The sequence below is a fragment of the Emydura macquarii genome, unplaced genomic scaffold (genome assembly GCF_026122565.2).
Source record: "Emydura macquarii macquarii isolate MOO-44397 ecotype Brisbane River unplaced genomic scaffold, CSIRO-AGI_Emac_v2 contig_2422, whole genome shotgun sequence".
Taxonomy (NCBI): domain Eukaryota; kingdom Metazoa; phylum Chordata; order Testudines; family Chelidae; genus Emydura; species Emydura macquarii.
In genome coordinates, this window is record NW_027132559.1 from 40103643 (window position 1) to 40129910 (window position 26268).

The 26268-nt window shown below is 38.3% G+C and overlaps 1 protein-coding gene across 2 annotated transcripts in view; it reads right to left on the bottom strand.

Moving 5' to 3' along the window:
• NEBL (nebulette) overlaps positions 1-26268 on the bottom strand; it is a 382486-nt gene that overhangs the window by 227924 nt on the left and 128294 nt on the right. For both annotated transcript variants that reach the window (XM_067562349.1, XM_067562348.1), the window contains exon 3: positions 22180-22264. In XM_067562349.1, the coding sequence (XP_067418450.1) occupies positions 22180-22264 (85 nt within the window). The remainder of the gene's footprint in view (positions 1-22179; positions 22265-26268) is intronic.

The following is a 26268-nucleotide window of genomic DNA, read 5'->3' on the forward strand; positions in this document are numbered from 1 at the left end:
ACTATGAGTGGAAGCCTGTGAGTGTGGGCTTATATGAGGTCTCAAACATCCACTCTTGAGCCAGTTATGCTACTGTACTGGGAGAGACTCCAGTAGCAGGAGATGAAGGAATTGCCTCAAGTTGGATGAGGAGAGGCCCTGAAGAGATGCCCTAGTTATTGGGGAAGATCAGCAGGCAACAATAATCCATGCCCCCAAGCAGACTACTGTTGTATGGGAATGGTAATAATTTTGGAGGTAGGTTTCAGTCCCTCCAGGAGTAGAAGTCTTCCACAGAAAGGTAGGTGCAGTAGTGGGTGCAGTAATTTCATAGTTCCCCCCTGCTTCTATTTGCTGCTGTTTCCTGAAGTGGTTTGGAAATGAAAGATGATGCCTGGAGAGGGTTTGGGAAGTTAGCAAACAGAAGTTTGATAGTGTTCAGTTGGTCTCTGCCTCAATAGTCCCCCTCAAGGTCTCCCACATCCCATCCACTGACATAGGAGCAAGATGAAAACAAATAAAAGTCAAATGTAAAGAAGTCTCCAAAGATATGTGCTTCATTTACCTCTTCCACAATATAAGGACACTGCTATTCAAGTGGTCTTATGTGTCAAGAGACCTCAATGGGAAAAATATCCATAACTGGAAGGTAATATTTATACAGTAGACAGGGGGTGAATTTTTTGCATGAGGGACACTTACTTCTCACCAGACATCATCTTAACTTCTCTTACATGTACAGTTGATCTATCAGTAGCATAACAATAATGTGACATTATTACCAGATGAATGAAGTTCACTTTTTGATGTTGTATCTATCCTTTTTTTTAATGTGCTTGTTTGCATACTTGCTCATTTAAAAATTCAGTAATTGGCAATGGATTTTTCCCATCATTAGTGCATACAAGCAAGATTTAGTTTAATTTTTTTAAATTACTGGAATGAATATTCGACCACATACTATATAGAGGTGATTAGCAAAGTGATATTAGCAGAGGCACAGCATAACTGTTGATAGTGGGTGGGGCCTGTATTTTGAACCCACTCCCTGCAAAAAATAAAAATAAAAATATAAATATAAACCCTGGCAGAAATCAGGAGGAAAGCAAATGACCCTATGTGACTCCTCCCATGTATCACCTCTGTGTTTTAGCCATTTTTTGCATGAGAATTTCCTGTCAACTGGACAGTGGGACAGGCAGTTTCTTTTGTGAAAGATGGTTCCCAATGTACTTCCTTAGCTCCCCAAATCTTTAATGTAACTGCTGGAAATCAGTGCAGGAAGAACTGAAAGAAAAATGGACTTGAAAAGGAGCAGTTAATTCCCTGCTGAATCAGGTTGCCTCATAATCATTGAGAACAAGATCACTGGGCTGACAGGGCCTGTAGTTCCGACATCATAAAAATTATACTTACAGTCCCCAGAGGCAGAGGATAGTGAGTTGGCCTTCATGCATGGAAAACATATTAGTAATTGCATCATTTGCAAAGATAGCTGCTTGACCACCCATCCAACCAGACAAAAAGTGCTGGACAATAGCTGTTTCAGAAAGAATAAAAGCAGCCACATGGGTAAGGGGAAAATATTCACAAAGCAGCAGCACAGTAGTGAAAAGTAACATATCTTCATTTTGTGCAATAACTAGGGCACTTGCAGTGGCTTTATATACTGAGGAATATGAACAGAAAATGCTACGGGAACAGAGAAAGCAAATGTAATTAAAAGAGAAGAAGTATCGAAAAAAAAATTCCAAAAACAAGTGTTGTCCTATTATGTATTGCTGTGTACGTATTTTAAACAGTCTTAAAACACCACTGTACTTCTGTAATTTATTCTTGAATTTTTTCATGCAATAAATTGTTTCACCCATCTCTGCAGAGAATACACACTTCAAAAACAGTCCCTGATAATTAGATGGTTGCTGATCAGATTGATAGGACCCACATGTAACCAATGTTTTAATCTAAGATCACAATAATATAAAATTTTCTTAGCATTTTTCTTTTATTTTGGGGGTAAATATCTGCTTTTTCCCTTAGACAGACATCTCTGTAATAAAAAGCACTAGAAAAAATAGTGTTGTAGCTCATTATTTGGGTAGCGCCAACATACAGGTATTCAAGCATTTACACACACAGCATAAATCAAAAACTGGTAGACCAAAAAAATCTCAGATATTCACTGAGTGTAGAAACCCAGAGTTTGCAGATGAATAATTTACTGCTGTCATATCAAAGATTACTGAAAGGAACTGGTCTATTATTTGTACAGGAGTATTATTGATAAAATTAACCCCAGGGTTATGTTTGCTAACCTTTTCTACAAACGTATTCTTATTCCAACATAAAACTGTATGAGTTTTTTTCTGTTTACAAAACTGGGATTTGTCATTTAATAGCCAACTAGAACAATAAACTCTTGTTGGTTGATTTCCTTGGTAAATATTAATAGGGGGTTTGGGAGCTTCCATGGACTGTACCTCATAATTGTAGTGTATGAAATAATTTTAAAGGTTTCATATCTGAGGTGATGATTTTGGCCTTTCTCTAAATATGACCCCCAGCCATGATACTTAGGGACTGCCAGGCTTGACTGGTAGTTAAGAGAAAGTTCATTTTGAGACCTTGCATAGCCAGCCATTGGCAATCAAGGAGTATGGATTCCTTTTCTTTTAATAATGTTCCATTTTTAATTGCAAATTGTGATGCAGCCACAGATTTAGAGCTGAGCAAAGTGAATGCAGAATTCAAAAGCAGACTGAGTTTTTAAATAAAATATGGGCCTCTCTCTGCATCTTCCTTCTGTTAAAAACAACTCTGCCTACCAATGATATCATTCCACATAACAGACAGTCTCAGCAGAACTCTCCTCTCCTACCAGATGGGTAGGCAATGCATTTAGTTTGATATACACATCATCAATATGCTGTACAAATATTGCATCAGAGGCAATATTTATAGGCACCAAAAATAACACTCAGGATTAACGTCTTTTAGTCAAGAATAGTTTAAAGAATCAATATGTGACTGGCTGCTGGGCACCACCTGAGTGTATCCAGTGGGACATGTTTTGTTTTAGTTAGATTACAAATTATTGAAATGGAGGGGTGGGAGGGAGGAAGGTGTTTCATTCATTTTATCCTTGGATTGGAACCTGGGCGTGAAAACCTGCACGTCTCCCTTCCAACTTCCCATCATGTTTTTCATGTTCCTACTGTTTTTGCCTCAAAAATGAATTTGCAACCATAAAGCATATGGATAGAATCCTAAAAGAGGATATTGATTAAAATAGTTTGTTTACTTCTGTAGCCTTCAGTGTATAAATGTTATAGCCTGATTTTCAAAAATGCTGAAAAACACCAGAGCTCCTATTGACACTGAAGCTGCACTTCTCCACTCTCCAATGCCAAAACACAGTATTCATTAAGATGGGAAATAGTGTGACGTCAATGGAGCTAAGGTGATTTGCACTAACTGATTGTTTAGCCCAGAAGTTCCCAAACTTTTCTTATTGCTTACCCCCTTCCAGATCTACCAGCTGTTCGCAACTCCTACCCTTCTCATCACTGACACTTCGTGTTCTTCTTAACATTACCTGTCTTTAGACAGCTGTCCATATTTCATTGTTACATACAAATATAGTTATAGTGGAACGTACACAACCAAAAAAACAAACAAATCCTGACTAAGTTCTGAGCTCAGTTAGACTGGACAGTTACTTGGCAACTGAACCTGTGCTATATGGTGATTGAGATGAGGGCTCTATACATCAGCGTCTCTCTGTATCTGTGTTCTCATTGGTATATCTTGAAGTAGATTAACTATCGTATTTCATATAACAAATTCCCACAGAGTTTAAAGCTTTGTCTGAGTAGCCTATTATGAAAATGTAATAAATAAAATAATTAATAAACAAAATCCACCATTAAACAATTTCTCTTACCTACCCCACAGAGATGTTTTTCATAGTCCCAGGGGTACAGGTACCATAGTTTGGAACCCCTGGTCTAGCCCAACGTATTTAAAGAGATTTTATGTTGTTACTTTGTTTTGGGTTGTGTTCCTAAATTTGTTTGAAACAGGTTTTTTTTCCTTTTCCTAATCTCCCCCAAGATTGACTGACAAGAGAAGAGAAGCTAAGTGCTTCCAGCCAGCACTCAAACTTACTGAAGAATGACTGTAAAATAGCTGAGTCAGACAGGTCTCTTGATTGAGTATAAATCCAGTGAAATGCTTGCATTAGATTTGGAGATTTATTTATTTATTTACTATATTGGCCCACACAGAGTATTTGACAATCATATTTTAAAACCAATATTCAAAAATATTTGCCTTGACAATATTTGTGCTAGCCAATATATATTACTTGTAAAGATCATTTAATTTATGCTGCTGGAAATTAGATCTTTAGCATTTCTGTTTCTTTGTGGCTTAACAGAGGAGACGGAAACCCCCTCAGACCTATTATGAGAAATTAAACAGATTTGTTTCTCAGAAGAGTAATAGAGGAAAAAGTTTGCACAAATACAACCATTCTCTTATAGCCAGGAAAGGAATCATATCCCTGTATTGCTCCATATACCAAAGCGAACAGTTCTTTGCCTTTCAGCTGGGAAATATAAAATCCAAGTGGCTCTAGAAGGGGTTAGTGACACGATTAATTAACGTACATAAAATCTTAATAGGTAAAAAACAATTTATTTAAAGCTATGGACAGGAGTAACAAATCAGAAGCATTTTATATGCATCCGGAATAAATGTCCTTATGTCAAATTGCTTGCCATTAGACAAAGTCTGAAGGAAAATTAAATATGAAAACCTGTTAAGAGCCCTTGAAAAAAAATCCACTCATCTACTCACCAGAGTGAAGTGGGAAGTTTTCCCTGGAAAGGAAGGGGAGGCCTAAGCCATCCATTTCCTCATGTCTTAACCTTTCATTTATAAAAACAACTTTCTAGCCCTACAGTGGCAAAGAAGCTTCCCCCTCCTCCTTCCTCAACTGCAGTAGACAACTGAAGCAGGACAGTAGCCAGGAAGGTCTGGGCTGGTTTCCCCCTTCTCCCAGAGAATATTATAAAATTATATAAAAATTCTTCCAGAGAATATTATAGAATTACATAAAAATGAAACCCCTAGCAAGAAACCCAGCCCCTTCCCACATCCTAGTATCTCTGGATGAGAGCTGGCTTCTCACTAGGATGCTGCCTCTGAGATCAGTTGTAGGCACTCATGGCCCAACTCTCATTCCCACCTTCTTTGTTTTTCATATTGGCCTCTAGTTAGTAGATCCAATTCTCTTTTGGCTAATAGGTCTCAAGGTTTTCAAAGCCCTACTTGTTAATTCAACACTGAGGATCCAGTTTAAGCTATAAAAGCAGGGAAATTTAAAAAAAAAAAGGTTCCCCCTATGCACTTACACCCTCATGCTATGCCTTAGTAACAGGATCCCATATAACACGTAGATGAAGTGCAGCCCAGAGACACAGGTGCTACACTAACCAGATGTACCGCTTTACCATGATCTTCTTGGTTTTGAAGAACTGTCCCAGTGGGTAATTCTATCTGATCAGAGGTTTTGTTCTCGTTCAGACTTCTTGCCAGTCATTCACCCTTCCTTGCCTACTCTCCTAATCCACTCCAGCTCCACCTGCAGCGACCTGTCTCTTCCCCTTCCCTAACCACCTTAAAGGCCATCTCTGCTGAACCCCACTGCTATTTCATGCTGACAGCCTCCAACACAACTTTGTGACTTCTGTGTAGCATAGAGCATTATGAGACACTCAGATTCTTTGACTGTCCATGATATTTCAATAGTTTGTGGGAAAATATAAAAACAGGCTTTCTTCTAATCCCATTGTAACATTAAAGCTTCTGCAAAAAAAACTCTTCTCTTCTTCAATAAGTACCTACAAGCTCTAACAATTGGTGCAATGAGAATATTTAGTATTTTCTTCCAGTCACTTTGTTTTGGACAAGGTTAAACATTATATTAAGCCTAGTCTCTCCCCTTTCATGAACCTTTTACTTGAAAGCCAATCAACAATCTCCTGCAAGCACTGGAGCACCTGACAAACTATCTCCCCTCATAGTCATCAATCTATCCTGCAAGGCAACAGTTACAAGAAATCATTGAATTTTGAATAATGCCCCCCAGAATCCAAGAATAAATCAGAAGAACAATATACTTCTTGGACCTACAACAGCCTCATCAATAAATAACCCAAGCATCAGGCAACGACTGAGTAACATGCTGATAAACTTTCCTGTCATTTTATTAGTGTCAGGGGCAAGGGTATTTTTTAGGATCTTTCTATCCCTTCCTTGCAGCCTCCCAACACTTTTAAAGGCCTCATACCAAGACAATTCTTCTTACATTGTAGTGTGCCCTGCGTTGGCACAACTTAGCACCAGGTTAGCCAAAGCTGGCTTCTCTTTTCTTTTAGCGTGAAGCTGAACTTTTGTTCAACCTACTGCCAATGTGCCACTCATCATGGACATCTCAGACTATGAACAGCAACAATCATGAAAAGATACCCCTGTGTCTTCAAACAGTGTAAAAAGTCTGATTTACTGGAACAGACAAAGCCTTCTCATGGCTTTGCAGATCAAAGAGACCATCCACCCCACCATCTTTTTTGTAATTTTCCACTGATGACTGCAGCTCTCTTTCATTGGCTTTTACATTCCCTTAGAACCTCTAGTTTGTAACACTTCAGTTTAAATAACAGTACATAAGACTTTCTGCTTGGACTTCTCCCATTCAGTAGCCATGCTGGTCATTTTATTAAGGACATCCTCAGAACAAATGCTCACCGAGAGAAAATAGTGTGATGAATTTCAAGTGTGATGAATGTAATGAATCTCAGTTGCCAACCCATTGTAAGGGACCGGAGCGTAGGCGTTCTTGCCTAGTAGTCACAGCTGGGCTGAGGTCTGCCCACCACAGAGAGGAGTTGACAGGCCGGAGGTGGAGGAATCACAAGGCCAGGGCCCGTAAACAAGAGTCAGGGTCAGAGTCAGCGATGGGAGACCAGAGGCAGTACCATGTTAGGATTAAGAGGCAGGAATCAGGGTCATAGTCAGGCTGGAGTCAGAGACTGGAGATCAAAAGCAATACTGAACTGGGTTAGAATCAATAGGCAGGAATCGGAGTCAAAGTCAGGCTGGAGTCAGAAACCAGAGATTAGGAGACAAGACAAAATCTGGCACTGCAGCAGGCCAAGGTCTGTGTGGTACTCAGATAACTTTGAGAGCAACATCTGAGGCTAAATAAGGGCACTTGGCTAATCAGAGCTACAGGGTACTGTCACTCTGGGTCTCATGGGCAGTAAGTACTTCCTGCAGCAGCCAACCCTCCACAGTGCTCCCTGGCTGTGACTCTGCATGGCCTCCTGGTGGCGCTGTGGGAATATTAGCTGCCCCAGGCTTAGAAGACCTGCATTCTAGTTCCTGGGGCCTTACACACATATTCTGGGAGTAGCTGGTTGTCAGAATATAAAGAGACATGTGGTCAGAGTCTATATGCCTCACTAGAAAAAGTATCTAAAGAAGTCTATCCATCCCCAGCTTTTGTAAATTTGAACAGAGGGCCTCAAATCAGAGATTATACACAGCTTCTTCAAAGTTAGAGATAAACCATAGTTGCAGAATCACATGTTGTCAATTTTCAGCAATTTGCAATGTTTTCCTTTAAAAAAATATAGATCTAAAACAGAGTATGCTTTGTGTGAAGAAGGAATTATTTAACTATCAAATAAGAATAATGAGCAAATATTTCATATTTCATCATCAGGAATTCTAGTCTATTCAAGTTATTATATATGTCCATCACAATGGTATCTGAGGATTGTCATTTTAGGGAACAGGTTACCCCAAGATGTTAATTCATGTTTATTGTATATTGAGAAAATACTTAACAATGGAAAAACCTAACTGTGAGTTTGAGACATTTCTGCTCCCTGAAGTATGTTAGAGTAGTATTTGGTTTCTCAATCCTAGTCAATGATCACTTTAAATTTGACTTCTTATGTGAGAGGGAGCTGAGGAACGCACTTGAAAGGAATACAGTGCTCTAGCCTTGAGCAATCTCCAGAGTCCCTTGAATTAACTATACTGACAGCTTGAGGTTGTATGGATCAGCAGAAAAAAAGTAACCATGTCTAAAGAGGAAGAGGTTGTAGAAATTTACAAAAGAATGAGACCAGCTTAAAAACATTTCAAAAGGACTAATACAATTAAGAGGAGTGTAGTCATTAATCATAACCTTTCAAAAAGTTAATGCAAAGCCATGAGAATAAGGAAGAGAAAAAAATGTGGAGAAAAATAAAGTTTGCCTATAAAGATTCTCAGTCCTGAGTCTATAAAGAAGTTCCCAGGGAAATTGCCACTGAGGAAACAAATAAAAGAATTGTTTCACTAGAGTAAGAAGGATGATTACTAGCTTCGTTTTTAATAAACAAAAGGTCAGTACTTCAAAAAAGTAAGACTTTTAAAATCAGTAAACTAAATAGAATCCATTAATTGTTACAATCTGGAATGGGTACCAGGTTAATCCAATATTCCTATACAAACAATTCATTGTTATAATCTCTCACTGGAAATTCTAGATGAGAATGTACCTACCTAAATACTCATATGCCACCCTCATTTCCTGTGAGGTACTGGAGCGCTATCATATCCTTTGTACAAATGGAGAACTGAGGCACATGAAGACTATGAGAACTGTCCACAGAAAGTCTTTGACAAAACTAGGAAATTAATCTAGACCACCTCTTGCATCCCAAGCCAATGCCTTGACTGTAAGATCTTCCTGAAAGTTCTCTTTTCTTCAGTGTGGTGCAGACCTTTACTTCTCGGGTGGAAATATAGATATTACCATATTGGATCAGACCAGTGGTCCACTTAGTTCATTATTCCATTACCAATAGAGGCCAGTGTCAGGTGCTTCAGAGGAAGATACCATTGATAGTAACATGATTCTGGACTAGAGGAACCACTGATATAATCAGTATGGCAATCCTGGTGTTTACAACCCCAGAAGAAAAAGATTTGCAACACACTGAAGAAAAAAAAAGTTTCAGGATGTTCTTTTAGTCAAGGCATAGCGTTGAGATTCAGGAGACCCAGATTCCTTTCCTAGTTTTGTCAGACTTCCTGTGAATGAGTTTCAATCTTTGTGTGCCTCACTTCCCACAGCAATTATCCTGTGCTTTGTAGAGCTTGATGTAATTTTTGTGCAAAACCCTTTTTTGTCAAAAAATACTGCGACAATCATGTGAAACAATTTGCAAACTTGGGTCAAAAAAGAAAAGAAAAAAATATGTCAAAAGAATTCATTTCAGAAGGACTTTGCGTTTTGGAATTTCTTTAGGTTTTATTTAAAAAAAACATTTTAAAATGTTTTTAAAGCCTCAAAATAAAAATGAAACATTTTGTTTTGGATCATCCAAAACACTAAGGTTGACAAAATTTGTTTTCAATTTTTTGGCCATAAATCCAAACCTAATGTTCAGTTATGCACATAGCCCGAGTGCTTTGATTCTTGATCTCAACATGTCTTCAGTTACTTAAACAAATTTTCACTTAATCTTTTTCCCTTTGTCTTTCTACAATAACTTAAAAAACTCAGAGCTGAACCAGAACCACTGAGTTCAGTTTCCTTTGAGACCGTTGCACATGGCAGCCCACCAAGCATTAGCTATCCAGAATGGACTGCACCAACAGGAAAATGTTTAGAGGAAAGCACATGAGAATCAAAAAGGAAAACTGGCTAAAAATATGAAATTGACTCATCTATTTGTATTGCCCAAGCTTAGTGAAGAGCAAAAAAAAAGCAAAAACAGCAAAAAAATAAAGTAGATTTCAGGTTGTTTTAATGTTTGAAGTCCTGGTAACACAATGTATTATTTTCATTTTAAATTTTTAACCTGTGTCTCTTTAAAAAGTTCTGAATTGCCACATTAGCAACTCAACTAGCAGACAAGGACTGTAGTCTCTGTGGATCTGCTTATCACCTTTTTTTTTTTATTACTTCTGGTTGTACAACTGCAGGTGGTCTGCCTCATTTTCATTCTCATTGATCCTCTGTAATTTTCCACTGAGGTTGTCCCAATTATTGTACATTTTCTTATGTCAAAGAGTCAGACTGTATTAGCAACAGTTTTTATTCAGTGGGTTTCCTTTCTAATAAGCCTGACGTGTATCACTCAACTGTCTTTCATTTTAGTGCCAAAGTTACCTACCTTTTCCACAAATTTAGTGTCCCCACACTTTTTACTGTTTAAAATTAGTTACATCAGAAAAAGAAACATGAAACTGAAGTCACAAGAAGTTTTTTTACACTAACACAATGAATCCCATATCATTATATGTTTCCAGCAAGAATAATATTTTTGTGTCCCTCATTTTGGGTCTTTGACATTGTGTCCCACTTTTGGGTCTTTCAATATCCTATTTTCTCCTCCTACTGTGTTTGCAGCTTACAGTCTTTGCAATTTTGTGGCCAACAAGAACAGTTTGCCTGGTTTTGAGTGTGCCAACCTTCTTTTGAGTCTCCCCACATGGTATTATGTTTCCTGATGTGTAGTTCCATTCTGGTTTCCTCAACAGAAGTACATCAGGACTTTTCACACTGCTATTGTCATGCTAGCAATAGTACAAGCACTGGTGCAGACAGAGTTTACTGTGATACCAGTCCCTGCAGAGAGACAGTGATGGTTTTAGTGCAGACAAGGACTAAGTGGCACCAACACCCTTACGTGGTAGACATAGTCCATGTGTACTGATCTGGGAATATGTCTAAAATTTCTTCAGGAAGTTATACCAGTACTCACCTCTCCTGAATAATGTCTTTTTTCCATTATCTTCTTTTGCAGGGTTCACTTAACCCTTACTGTATCCAAAAACTATGAAACAATACTAAAGATTTAAAAAAAAAAAAAAAAAAAAAACCTTTGTTTTTCTCATATGCTTAAATTTGGAATTGTGATGTTGTGTACCTGGGACTACTCAAATGAATGACAATTTTAAGAGTAGGGTTGTGCAAATTACTATTTGGTTTGGGAGCAAATGTGAAAAATTGGGGGGGGGGGGGGAATTGTTTTGGGTCAAATCAAAATGAAAATGTTTAGAAATTTTCAGTGAACTGAAATTTCAAAATAAAGTTTCACTTCATGTCGACACCAATCTTTCAGCAGATCCCAAATGAAATTATTTCAAGAGTATTTTTTTATTGTTTTCAAATATTTTTATATGAAATTGATGGAAATTCATAAACAAAATTCTTTCCGAAATGAAAAGTCAAAATTTTCCATTTCAGAAATGGCAAAACAAACCATTTCAATATTTACAATTCTTTTCCTATAGTAAAATAATTTGCTGAAATTGACCCCAATTTGCTAATTGTTTTGGTCGATCTAAATCAGCATTTTTTGGTGAAAAAGGTTTTGAGGAAAAATTTCACTCAGTTCTATTTAAGACAAATCAAGACAGGAACAAAAGCTGCTAGCCTTATTCACACATTATCCCATTCAGTTCAATAATAAGATCTGATCCATATAAGTAATCAAAGGGCCAACTCTCAACTTCAAAACCCATGAAATTTTAAAGAACAAAACAAAGAGTGTATTTTCCTAACCAAAACTACACTAAAAAAAATCAAACAATGGTTTTTTTGCAATGGAAAATTATGTAAGATCAGTAAAAATGAAAAAGAAAACTCCCTGGGATGTGCATCCAGAACAAAGAACCAAGGTGACACTGAAAACAGTAAGCGAGACCATAACAGCACTTCATCACAAGCCATTCTTCTCTGCCAGTTCAAACAGCAATCCAAGACTAATATCCTGTATGCCTCCAAAAGAAACTCAATAGCATCTTATCAGCTCCACCTCTGAAATCAAAACACCCTTAAAACACTCAGAATCTGTCAGCAACATGAAAATGATTCTGGTTATTGCACAAAGAAACTCCCCATCTGTCTTCCTCTCTGTTTCATTAGATACTGCAGAACTAGATACTTTTTGTTTGTTTCATTTCAGAGGGCAGAGGCAGACTGCATATTAAAGCATTTGTTTATTTCAATATGTTGGACCATCCTCTATTACAAAGCGCTACCAGAGAGGCAGGCAGAGAGACGGAAGAGAAATGATGCAATTAATATAGCAGCACTGGGACCTGGGAGGTAAAAGCAGAAGAGAAAAGGTAGTTAAAATTGTAGGACAGTGGTTCTCTGTCTTTTCCATAGCAGGATTCTCTTCCCATCTAGCCAGGGTATAGAGAAGAACTCCTCTTCTATTTAACAATATGGGAGAAGCAACCTCCAGCTGGAGAAACCCTTTTCTAAAAGATTGAAATCTGCTCTGACAGCTGTGCTTTCATCCTGATCTTTGAATTTTTTGCCGATTTGTTTAAATTTTTTAGGTCCAGGGTAGCTCTGTCTGATGCAAAGAGCATAAAATGAGCCCTTTGACATATCTCTAAAACAGGGACTGGCTTAATAGCTTCAACAGTTAGGAAATGGGAAATTGCCTTCACCATTCAGGTATGCTTTATTAGAATCTACTATGTGGGTGTGCAGAGGGGGAGCAAGGGAAAATTTGCTGCTGGCTGTTTGATTTATTCTACTGCCCAGAGTCTGTCAGCTACCTCCAGCATCCATCAGTCTGAAGAACTGTTGGGTGACCCTTGTGCTGAAAAACTAAGAAGCTTGATTCTCCTCCTCTGCAAGTTTTTCATTTCCTCCAACAACTGGAGAGAGAGAACTGTTGCTGCCAGATGGCTATCTGGAGAAATCTCATTCTTGAGCTCTGTTCCAAGACCTCCTGGAACAATTTTCAAAATTGTCTGCAAATCCATGACTGGGCTGGCCTTCTTCTGGTGGTTTTCCTGTACTTCTTCCTCCTTTGCTTAGCTGATGGAGTATTTTTCTCCTGTAGTTTCAAAGACTCTTTTGTCCATTACTTCTCCAAAGAGCTTGCCCTGGTGTACTTCAAGAAGGCCATTAAGCAGCTGCTTTAGACATCCATCCTCCACTCCGGTCCACAAGTATCACTGACTAAAGTAGTTCATTCCATGGACTTCACCATGAAGCCAAGAGAGTTAAAAAAAAGCAAAATAAAACCAAAACATAAAATAAAATAAAATTAATCAAAGGCTGCTACCAGAGACATTCGGTAAAGGTCTGGTTTTATATCTTTGGACCCAATGGCTAAATTTTCCTAAAGAGAATCAATCCAGCCAGCCTGAGCAAAACAGGCCAAGGCCCCTACTGCCCTCAATGTGGTAGAAACTGCATTACAACTATGTTCTACAGTGAACACTACTCTGCAGTTTGTGAGTTTCTAAGAGAATCACCAGCTCATTGACAAGAAGGTTATCAGCCATATCAACCTTGGGAAGCATAACTTAGGCCAGCTCAGATTTAGACAACATGCAGAATTTTTGCAATTCTCTCAAGTGTATTCGTTTTTCTGATTCAGTTGCTTCTGCCCTCATGTAACACTGTTCATAGCTGGAGTTTTCTGGAAAACTGAAGAAAAGTACTTTTTTGTTGTCTCATTTTCTTTCTGACCTGTCACTGCTTCCCAGGCCCTATCTAGGACACCTATAGCCTTCTGGAGCATGAACTCGCAGCAGTTTAGGGAAGAGCTTTTTCTGGGTCTCTTCCTCTCGGGGCTGGAGTCTAAGAGATCACCCACCTCTGAGGATGAGCATGAAGAATAGAATTTGTGATTACTATATTTTCTCTCTTTATATGAAGCTCAGATTTTCCCTTTAGAGAAAATGAAATGTTTCAAAGACAATTTTGTCATGATTTCTCTCAAACTTATTTCACTAATTTTCTCTGGATCAAGGAATCACAGAACTGGAGACCCTGAAAGATCGTGGCCTGACTTTCCTTTTTCTTTTACACTTCTTCTTGAACCTGAACAGGGAGAGTTTTTGCCCTCAGAGTGCTAAAGGTCTGACAGTAAGGGATCACTCTCCCCTGCAGGGGTTGCTCTGTTTCAGGTTTTCAACACTGGTGTGTTTCCTGAGGAAAGACCTTGGATGGATAGATTGGTAGGGACACTTCCTGAGCAAGTTAGAGCTATAAGCTTTGGAAAGCTGACCAATCAGGCTAGGCTATTAGGACAATGGCCTTATTCCAGCTAGGCAGGTCCCACAAAGAAAGATGGGCTCCTTTAAAAGTGGTCTTCTGTGGACCCTGCTCAAGGAAGGAAGCCACAGGTGCACAGTTGCCTATTAGAAACCTCCACAAGCCACTGAAGCACTTGCAGGTATGGGGGTTGCATGGTGAGGGATGGACTTACTTACTCCCAGCTGGAGAGAGCACAGACAATTAACAGAGGCACCCCAGAATCATAGGCAGTGGCAGCAGAGATTGGGGCAAGAAGGCTGCATTAACCTGTTGTAACCTGGTACAGGTGAGGGGGAACCAGTGACTAAGGATGGAAGCCAGAGCAGCTAGGCAGAGATGTTCCTAAGCAAAATAAACAAACAAACAGAAAAAAACTGAACTCCCCTGCCTGGTAATGCTATGGGAGAGGTGATCACAGCAGGCACAAGCTGTGGGTGGGCTTCTTCTGGAGGGCTTGTCCAGATCAAAGCAAATGTCAGGGGGAATGAGGCTGTGGAATGCTATGGGGTAAGTTTCCCACATAGCCGGAGAAAATACTGAACCCCAGCAAATTGGAGACAGTGAATATTCCTGCACAGAGGTACAAAAAAGAAACATTTGGGAGATAGATTGGTGGATCAGTAGAGTTTTGCCTATGCTCTGTAGTTTGGGAAGCAGGTAGCTTTTTGCCTATGCTCTGGAGTTTGTTGATTCTACCAGGTGGCAGACTGAATGGGGAGTTTTTCAGCAAAGGGAAGCCAAAAATCATCAGGTGACTAACACATATGACCCTGCCTCATGAAACTGCAGAGTTGAGGGAAAGACCGCTATAGGAACCTGGATAAGGGAGAAAAACAAAATAAATGTTTTCAAATTAGGTTATCTGGAAATAGATCACTCTCTGGAAAGCTTTTCAATGATGTTGCTTGACTCCTAACAACATAATTTTTAAATTGTTTTAAAGAGCAATCCATATTCCATTGCCTCCTCTGAGAAAGAGTATTTTAGTGTTTTGTTTGTTTTGCCCTCATCAGATCATGTCAACATGACATGCTGGCACCTGATACTAACCTTAATGGATTCTTTATAGAGGACCCAGCACTTGGATTTAAAATGTTGCCAATAATTTATAAACCTTTAAATGGAAAACAAAAACACACATCTTTTGGGTTGTATAGTGTTTGATGGTGCTGCCCTAGTCCTGCGTGCATTGTTCTGTAAAGCAAATAACTTCTATAGCCATGGATTTTAAAAAGCTTGGAATCCTGCAGCTACCACAAACATTAGAGATGTTTACACAGAAACCAGAGGGCCAAAACATTTATGAGAAAAGCATTCCACATTCACTGGGCTTCATATTCAGAAGCCAGCATGGGTTGTTTTAAGTTGCCTACCATAGAATTCATTTCATTTGCATGCAGAAATTGTAACTGCATTGGCAAGGGACTCAAGCATTACTGATCGTTACTGGGTGAGAGCAATAGGCTGATTTTCACCAGCTGATCTAGGTTTCATGAGGTTTTTTTTACTGCCCCACATAAAGGAATGTTTCCAATGCACATTATTCAGACAGAATGAGATATTCCTGAGGACAGATTATACCACATCAAGGTACTGCTGGGTTCATGTAACTTCCTCTGAAGATGCATCTCGTGCTGGCCACTGTCGGAGCAGGATATTGGACTAAACATACCTCCGATCTGATCCAGAATGGCAATTCATATATTCTTATATTGGTCACACATTATAATTCTATTTTGTGACAAGATTCAAAAGAGGTTCTCTTAAGTTCATGGAAATTTATTTCAGTATAAAAGCAATTTACAAAACAAGGCACTTTATAGATCTTTGAAATGCTGCCATGGCTCTGTCATTAAGTGAATGATGATCAGAGGGTTATGCTAATTTTAGAAGTAGATAATTTGTACACTGGAACTTAGTGGAATCACACCCCACTAGTAAATGGCAACCATAAACTTTCTCTTATCTGCAGATCGGATAAGGAAGGTGTCATCTAAGACGAGCTTTTTTTCATAGTATCCAAGACTTGTGCAGCTCCATGTCTGACATTGTATGCAAATCGTTATTGAGCTCAGTTGCATGTAAGTATAAACTCCAGCTTAAAAAAGACAAGTGTGTATTTAGTGCTGGTGATGTGACATACTTTCCCGGTGGGTTTCACAACTAGCTGTAGAATACTTGTTGTCATGTTCCTTACCAGATATGGCCTGGTTTCAGAGCTTGGTTATGCACACCAGATATGTTCATCATAAAATCCTTTAATTCTCTGCCAGGTATGGCTAAGGTTAGCTTTAAATAAGGTATTTTATGCACAGTAACTTTTAGTCTCTGTGAGCTGTCATCAGGAAATAAACCAAAGGAAATGCAGTACCTCTGCCTGCTATATGGCTGGCACAGACAAGTCAAAACCAAGTGCTCTTATCTTAAAGCTTTACTTCATTGGTCTCCAGCAATTCCCATTGGAATTACCTTTATCGGAAGTCTCCACTTGTTAGTCTTAAGCACATACAAATACGATATGTGCCTGGAGATTTTTTCAATGTGTCCATGAAGCTAATGTGACTCAGACTCGCTACCTCCCTCTTATACCCCAAAAGTTACAGAGACATGTCAATCAAAAGAATGTTACATAGCTGACCAAACAAATCAATCAATCACTGGGCGAAAACAGGAGTTACAGAGACATGTCACTTAAAAAAAATATTAAGCAAGCAGTCTTAAGCTATTAGTCTGATAGCTAAATTTTCCTATACCAGCAATTCTAAAATATATCCAGACTTCCTGTTTTTCACAGACATTCGCCCCAGCATAGTCAGAGACAGAGAACGCATAGAGCCAGGCTCACTTCATGTGTTCCCTCTCTATTCCCCAGCTCACTTCATATGTTCCCTCTCTATTCCCCAGCTCCCAGTTTCCCTAGTTATGCTAAGTTCCTGCAAAGGCCTGAAAATGGTAAAAGTAGCAAGCAGAATAACTGATAGTCTATCCCAATAATTGGCAGTGGCTTGGACACCTGGCTGGTTGCTAAAATACCCCTGTTCAGAGCCACCTACTGACTGAACATGATAATAGTTTAGAATTCCATTACATCTCCCCTTCAAGATCTACATCTACAATATTTACACTATCATGCTGTCTCTGAAGTTTAGTATGTATCAGTCTGTTAAATATCTCTGAATCATACTGGTTTTCTAATTACACAACCTGAATGCATAACAACTTGGTCTTCTGGCTGTCCATTATTTGCAAAAAAACAGGCGGTGGTCGGTCCAGAATCCTTGAGTTTTCTTCTTGTTCTGTATTCACCACCTGTAGAGTTTGCTTTGTCAATTGTTTGTTAAGAGGAACAAACATATCAATGGTTCCTGTTGAACTCTCCACTGTCAGTCAGTCTCTGTTATATATATATTGAGAGCACTGAATTCCTTTTCTTTACAACAGCTAGAGTTGTCCATCTCTTGCCTCCATCCAATTTAGGTTCTAGACCTGGCAGTTCTCTAACTGAGTGATGTCTGTTGTAAAAGTGTTCGAAAGGTCTTTTTATACAATTTGGCTATTCTTTTCATGCCTGGCCACTTTCAAAATTGGAACAGTACTTCTGCATTGTCTTCCCATCAAGCGTTGTGTTGGACTATATCCAGTAGCCACTATTGGTGTTGATCTGTAACTCAGAAAATCAGGGCATGGATCCTCCTGCTGTAGGATTTTCTTGGCTGTTTGTACAGCTCTCTCAGCCTCTCCATTCATTTGTGGGTAATGTGGGCTGCTATTAATATGATCAAAATCATATTTCGTTCAGAATGACTTAAATTCTGTTGCAGTGAATTGTGGTTCATTGTCTGTCACTATTTGTTCTGGAATAGCAATGTGAGCACAGCAACATGCTACGTCTTTCCAGTATATTATTTCTATATATCCAGAAAAACAGTCCACGACGACCAGGTAATGATGATCTTTGAATCTGCATAAATCTGCAGCTAGTCACTTCCAAGGTCTGTCTGGTAAAGGTGTTGTTGTTAGTAAAGGTGTTGTGTTGGTCTGTTAATTCTGCAATTTATTTAATTATTTATTTAGTTTATTTAATTATTTAATTCTACTTTATTCTATGTCCTTGCTGATGCCCAGCCACCACACTAAACTAGATAGCCTATTCACAGCATTTAATTAATGCTTAATGTCCTTCATGAATGAGGTTTAGGATTTCTCCTCTCATTTTGTTTGGAATTATAATGCAATTGCCTTTAATCATGAGTCCATTTGACTCATTTCATTGTAACCGCACTTCAAAGTAGTCTCTTGTCACTTCCTTAGTGTCCTTTAGGGTATGTCTACACAGCAATTAAACACCAATGACTGGCCCATGTCAACTGACTTCGGCTCGCAGGGTTTGAGCTGCAGGGCTGTAAACTTGAAGTGCAGACGTTCAGAGTTGGGCTGGAGCCCAGACTTTGGGACTCTCCTGCCTTGAGTGACCCCGGAGCTCGGGCTCCAGCCCAAGCCTGAATGTTAACCCCACAATATTACAGCCCTGCGAGCCCCAGTCACCTGACCAGTCATGGGTGTTTAACTGCTGTGGAGACATAGCCTTAGATTCTTGGACCAGCTGCTCCTAATGTAATTTAAAACTTCCTGAAGTTGCATGTTTATCAAGGTTCCTCTTTGTAGCTGGAGTAGTCTCTTTTCTGACACTGGTTTGCATGTGAGCGGTACGGATGTGGATAAACGTAAAACATGGCTTGTGCATCGTGGGTCAGATACATGCTGATGCTGATGGATGCAGATCCACATTTGTGTATCTGCGCAGGGCTCTATCTATGAGTCTATAAGATGTAGAATAACCAAAATTGGCTTAGTGTGATGCAGTGGATAAGATAAGGGCTTGTCATATTAAAGACCTAGGTTCTGAGCCTGCAATGACCTTACCTAAGACTTTCACAAGTTTATTCAAAAATGGGGGTGAGGGAGAGTTATCAGAAGCTCTCCCCTAACTGCCTCCTAGGTTGGGGTTCATGGGGTACGTTAATCATAAGGGTAGAAAAGTGGAATGCGAATTTCAACGCAGTTAAAAGAGGTGAGATTTGAAGTTTGTCTCCTCTTTTCCAACACAGGGAACATTTCTATAGGCTAGAGGGGTGTTTGATGAAGGAAGAACTTAAGTCTCTCCCAATTTCTTCCTCCCTCTGGAAGTGAGTAATGGCATTCATGGCAAATCAGATTGGTCAACAAATTCAATTGGTTCAGACTTGACAAACATTTTTCTCTTATGGCTAAAAAGTTATACAATCACTGTAGACAAAGACTACCAATGTATAACTGATACTGTGGGAATCTGCACATGACAAACAACAACGTGGACAAAGGACACGTCCCAGAGCGTTTTAGATTTCTTGCAGAAAAGGTAAGAAAAGTGAGATAATCCATGAAAAACTGCAGAAGTGATTTTAAAAATCTTATTATTTTTTCTGAATCAATTCATTCTTCACCAAACTACCATGAAAAGTTCAAACAGGGCTCAAAGTTTATATTCTATGTTTTGGGTTTTGCCACTTAAAAGAAGTTTTTACAAAATAAAGGTTTAATGCTTCTGTTAAATTGAACTCCATAATGCAACCTTAACCATGGTGCTGCTGCCACTGCACCCTAATAAAAGTAAGCAAACCGCAGTTCTCTTAGCTACTTCAATCAAGATGAAATGTAACTTTCACAGAACTTTCCTCTTTACAGATAAGTGCATCCATATGTCACAGGGCAGAACTTCTGTAGACCACATTTGGTCCATTGGTCAAACTTTAATCACACCAGAAAAAATGCTAAGAATCTTCCAAATATGTATCACTGAAAATACTGACTCCAACATTTTCCTTCACTATTCCCATTGCTTCACCCATTCTTCTATAAAGAGCTTCCCAAAACAGTAAAAGATATAGTCTGAATTCTGCTTTCTGGGCTTTTGCCACATTACTCCAATTATTGGTACTGAGAGTTTTGCAAGTAAATTTCAGTGTAGCAAAATAAGAATACACCCGTAAATAGTCAACCACCACAAGAATAAAGTGCAATAAAGCTTGATTCAATAGTTTTATATAAGTCAATTTGCAAATGATGCATAAAAATTAAATAATAATAAAACACATTATTTAGAAAACAAATATATCTAGATGTTAAGAACTTAATGACAATGGAAACTGGAGATTGTATATCCCTGAATACCATAAGCAAGTAAACATGCATATTTTGTTTATATGAGTCAAAGAATTATGTATCCATTATCACCATTTTTATTTTCCTTTCATTATTCTACTCTTGTATTTTTAACGGCTCTCTTATTAATCTGGTTGTGGCAATTATGATTTGTAATATCTTAATGGCAACATGTGTAAAAAGAGCTTTATACATGAATTCATATCATATATACCGGGACCACCTCCACTATTTAGGCACTCATCCAGGGCAAGCAAATATTAAGTGCAGCTAAATAGTCAGTAACTGTGTTACTGTAGGCTGATATGAGCTAACATTTTATGGTTGGTGTCATGCTGTCTGAATGAGGGGGGCCCCTGAGGTGTATTCAGGAGCTCTGATTACTCCTTCCTACACCACTCTCGCGTTGGGGTGTGATGCTGGTTAGATGGGGGGGAAGGGCATTTGTCATATTGGTTAATATCAGTGTGTCAAAATCATAATAATTCATGTGAGATATGCCATGTCAGGTACTGTTAGAAAGGTTATAATGTGCTAAGCCAGATGACAATACTTATGTTCATGTGTTCTATCTGTAATGGAAGTTATGGACATATTTCATGTACCTGTATTTCAAATTGTGCTGGCTGCAATACACCCCAGACAGAGAGGCAGCAAGACAATACCCCACTTAATGGCCCATCAAAACCTTTACAGAAGCAAAGGGCCCAGGAAGAAACTAAAGGCATACCTGAAGAGTTACCAGGTTTGGCCCATGTGACTCTGGAGTCCATTTTAGCTCCTGTAAGTTTCCACAGGCCGCATGGCCAGAGACAGAGGGTATATAAGATCAAGCCACAGAAATCATTTTATCTTTGTTCCTGTTCAGCTGCAGACACACACCCTACCTCTGGATCAATTCATTTTGCAACTGAACCGAAGGACTTAGACACATCCAGGTATTAGATGTGTACCAGAGGAACTGTACAAGCTTGCAAATCCACAATTCTCCTAGAAACCTGATGTATATGGACTTTGAATCATTTGTATGTATTTGATTTGCTTTGACTCTAACATTTCTCTTACGGTTTATTTCTTTCTTTTTACAATAAACCTTTAGTTTTAGTTACTAAAGGATTGGCTGGCAGTGTGGTATTTTAGGTAAGATCCAAACTTATATTGAACTGGTACTGTGGCTGACCCCTTGGGGTCAGAGAGAACCTTTTTAGTAAAGAGCATAGAGTTTAAATAACTAGTCTCTTTACTGGACCTAGTGCTGATTTGGGAGCTAGGAGCTGAAACGCAGTAAAGAGGGCTGTGTGAGTTTGTATACTGGCTTCTATGGGGATTCAGAAGTGCAGTTTGTGGCTGGTTGGGAAGCCTGGCTTCAGTGCCACCCACCAGTGCTGGGAAAATCTGCTCTCTGTTTGCAGCCTGCCCTGACCTTGGCATTTTCAGGTGGCCGCCCTGGGCATGGGACGGGTCACAGTTGTCTTAGTGCATGAAAACCTCTTGGGCCTGATACTGATCTTAGATACACTGTTCTGACTCAGGAATAACTGAAGTAAGGTCAATGGCATTATAATGATGTAAATACCAGTGTAAGTAAGGTCAGAAGTGGGCTCCCTGAGTTAACCATGGTATTAATATTATTTAGTATTTATATTATAACAACACTTAATCCTAGTAACGGACCAGGACCCCATTGCGCTAGGCACTGTCGAAACAGGAAAAAGACAGTTCCTGCCCCAAAGCCATACAAATAATGTTTTCAGCTGAATTACAGTCCTTTAAAAACTAGTACTGCAATGAGAAGCTGATAGAAAAGTGGACTTGATTAGCTAATATTAATGAAATACAAGAATTAAGTCAATGATTACCTGACTTTGCAATTCACTTTGCTGCTTCAGGCGAAGGTTTTCAGGTGTATCTGCCACCGTAGTGAAAGACTGTTTTGGATAGTGTCTAGAAAAAAAAAAATCACATCATCAAATAAGAAACGTCTGCATGTTCAGGAAAGTCAAATGCATCCTGATATTCTTTGCCATTTCATTTCAACTGACAGCTGGATTTCATAGTTTGCTAGTTTTGAGTTAAAATTAGTTACTATAACATTTAAAAATTCTGGTAAAAATATCTTTGTGTTAATCATGCATTGCGCAAACAGCATGAGTGAGTTACTGTAAATAGTCTAAATCCCTTATATCCACAATGGGCACTAACTGGTCAGCGTGATTTGTGCAAAATTTGTTGTATAGCATGGAATAAAACAGATACTGTGCTTAACTGTGATTTCCCCAATGTGCTTAGGATATTGTTATACTGAATTAAGACTAAGCTAAAATGCATTAAAATAGTATTGCTTAATGGAAAAAGAAAAGTCAAGTAAATCATATTTAGAATACCAACTTGTTTGGGATGCAAACCACACTAGTGCTGAAATCTACAGGATCCAGCAAGGTTATATTGACATTCCATGTACAGAAAGGTCAAACCTTTTAATGTTAATAGTATCAACATACTTCTGTATGTAAAAAGAAATTATATTCAATACCAAAGGCTGCACTGCAAAAAAAAACTCAGCATTGCAAGTTACTGTGAACCTCTTCTTCAATTTAAAATTTTACATCATTGTAATATATTCATGTTGTTTGCTAAGTAATTTTACAGACACTTTTGACAGTCAAATCATGATCATCACAATTTTTGATTCTCACACAGAACAATAATTTGTTCATGTTTCATGGTTTTATCATGAGTCTTTTTCTGAATCACCTACAATAAATATTTTATATATGAAAGATGGGAAATAAGAAAACAGTCTAAACCAAGACCTGCTTACAAGGCAGAAGTACTGTAAGGAAACTGGTTCTTACTACCTTCTTGGTAGAAGCTTAAGTCTCAATCCAACAGCAAGATTCAACTTATTATTACATTGAAGCACCTGTGCATTTAAGTATCTTGTCAGTTTATCATGTGGTCTACCAACCTTTCCATTTGTATATCAAATATTTCAGAAGTTCAATTGAAATATATATAATCTTCATACCACAATGTTTGCAATATAATTTCCATTGTAAAGCAAGGCTTACAACTAAATTGTCAGAATACTTAGGATATACACCATAATACTTTTCCAAGGACAAATTCAAGTTTTCTCTACAGGATTCTTTGAGTAAGTGGTCCAACCTCTAAAGCAATGTACAACTACAGTAAAAATTGATTTTTTTTGCCAGAAAATTGGGCCATTCACAAAACAAAATTTTTCACAGAAAGTTTCCACTTTCTGTGGAAATGTTTGATTTTTCATTTAAAAATCAAACAAATGAAAACTTGAAACTTTTTGGTTTTCAGTCAAAAGCTGAAAACTTTCAATTCAGAAATGTTGATATGATGCTTCATGGGAGCTTTCATTCAGATATTTCATCATGCCCCCATTCTCCTCTATAGGCCAGGTTCCCCAGCCAGACTATGGCTGCCATGATGCACAGTGGTAGCTCAGCAAGAGAGGATATTATGGTGCATAATGGGAGATGCAGTTCAGCCAGGGAGTCCAACCACTGAGAAGTGTCATGGCATGAGGCACCTAAACTACCGATGAGGCACATTGGCAGCATTTCCAAATTGAAATTTAAGGGTTTTGACTAATTCTTTTCAGTTTTTGATTTTTCACAGAAAAGATGAAATTTTCTGTAGGATGGAAACAAAACCTATTTTCCAACTAATTCTCGTTTTCTCTATTAAATTCTTAGAAGAGGAAGGGCTTTGTGGTTTTAATACCATATGTGCCCAAACTCTGATGCTTCTTATACTCCTGTGAGAAAAAAGGTGGTTCAGAATCCAGAAAAAGGAAGGCATCATCAGAACTACAGAACTTGAAGATAGATCCTATTTATACAGGTGCACAGAACTGGCTGATATCAAGATCTGCTATTTCCCAGTGAGTCTTGGAACACATACAGAAAAAGGGTGGAGCTTGCAGAAAAATTATGTCCCAGATCAGTCCTATGGATGTAGACCTGTCAACCTATTGTAGCACCTCTTAGTTCCATCATCCAACTTATTCCAACTGTAAAATGGAGTAAATTATTCCAGTCATTGGTTGCCTCAGTCTTTCTCTACTTTTCTAGCTGATTTGTTGATCGAAAGAGAAGGGCTCTCTACTGATACATATTGGGGAAGAAGACAGCATGTGAGGAAGCCAGAAAGGATGGGCATGGTTTTAATTCTGCCGAGCCCAACCAAGAGGATTAGGAGAGTTTATTCTGACTTAGAGCTTTCCCATCTCACAAGTCCATGAAGTCTTCAGCAATTCACGTAGGTAGAAAAAGTTGTGGGATCCCAGAGATGCATCTGTCCTTCCACCATGAGGCTTTTGGGTCCAGGAGATCTGCCACTACCAGCCCTGAATACAGGCACCTTTTGCTATTTATATGCACCTATGGCACATATAGTAACAGTTTGGCCCACAGTATGGAGGTCTAGCCTCCTAATGTTCCTCTTGTCCTGAGGATATGTGGGAATAGAGAAGATAGTCAAAGATTATGTGTCTTTTTAACATGATGTTTCCTAAATTAAACTTACTCTGCAGTTCAGGGAATAAAAACATGCATTCATCCAGCCACCATATGATAGCTATTTAGTCTCGATTACTTGTAGGTACAATGGTTTGCTCCAGAAACTGGTATCCAAAATCACTAATTACTTTACAAAATGTAGTGCCGTATTTTAAATTTAAGGCAAAAAGTACCTAAAACCTGTAACAGGTATTTAACAAATGTATGTATTATAAACCAAGACCTTTTTTTCCAAAAAATAGGAATAAACAAGTAACACATATGTACTTCCCCCTACAGAAGTGATAAAAACTGTTTACATTAAAAATGGCATTTAATTGAACATCATACTAACGGTTTACCCTAATGTATTACTCATTGTGATTTAAAGTTCTCTCAATTTATAAAAATGGGATCATTTAGCAAAATTAATTACCAGCAGAGTTCTACAATGAATTATTATATTCACTGCTGCTGATTTGTGAAACCACCCACATAGCGTATCAAAACAAAGAGATACAATTTCAGTTATAGGCCCTCTAATTTATGGAAATTCCTGCCTCAAACCATTAAATATGGATGGTGCTAAATGTAAATATTATCTTAAGCATTTGTTTGTTTTTAATTTAACATTATAAAATGGCTTCATGTTTATTAAAAATATGATTATATAAGATAAATCGTCCTATAAGTCCTCTGAGAGTTCATTAGTGGCAATACTTTTTGTATAATTTATCTTTTATTATAGCTATTGACTGAATACCTGTTAAATAAAAGGAAGTGTTAAGATAAGCAAATATTTAGGAAATAAAATGTGACTAAGAACCTACTGTATTTCAGTAAAACATTCTGCATAAAGATGTAGAGATGGCTGCAAGCAGCTTTTAATTCACAAACCAGTAGAGATATCATAGTAATTGATAACTCTGTTGCTGTTCTTCCCTTTTACCTTGGGATATTGTGGCCATGCGAAAAGCAAGGAATTCATTAAGGGGATTGATGTTATGCCAGCAATTTAATGGCAATGTTCAAAGGATTTTGTTTTGTTTTGTTTTGTTTTAAGTCTTTGTTAGTACTGAATCTAAGCAATATGACTGATCAAGCTAATGCTATTAGAGATAATCCTGTATAAAGATCTATACAAGAAGCCCCGGAACAAATCTATATGCATGGCATGGTATTTCTACACTATTTGTTACTGCACAGTTTTAGTTGTACAGCTTGATTGGTTAATAAAGCCTCAACTGAATAGCTTTGTATTTAGGGAGTAATTTCATCATTTTTGTGAGTTAAAAACAGTAACTGTGAAGCATCAAAAGAGTCAGGAAATCATATGAAAGTCTGCATGCTTTTCCAGATATTAGCCACCTGTTCAGTCTACAAGACTGGCATGACCATTTACCAAAAACATGC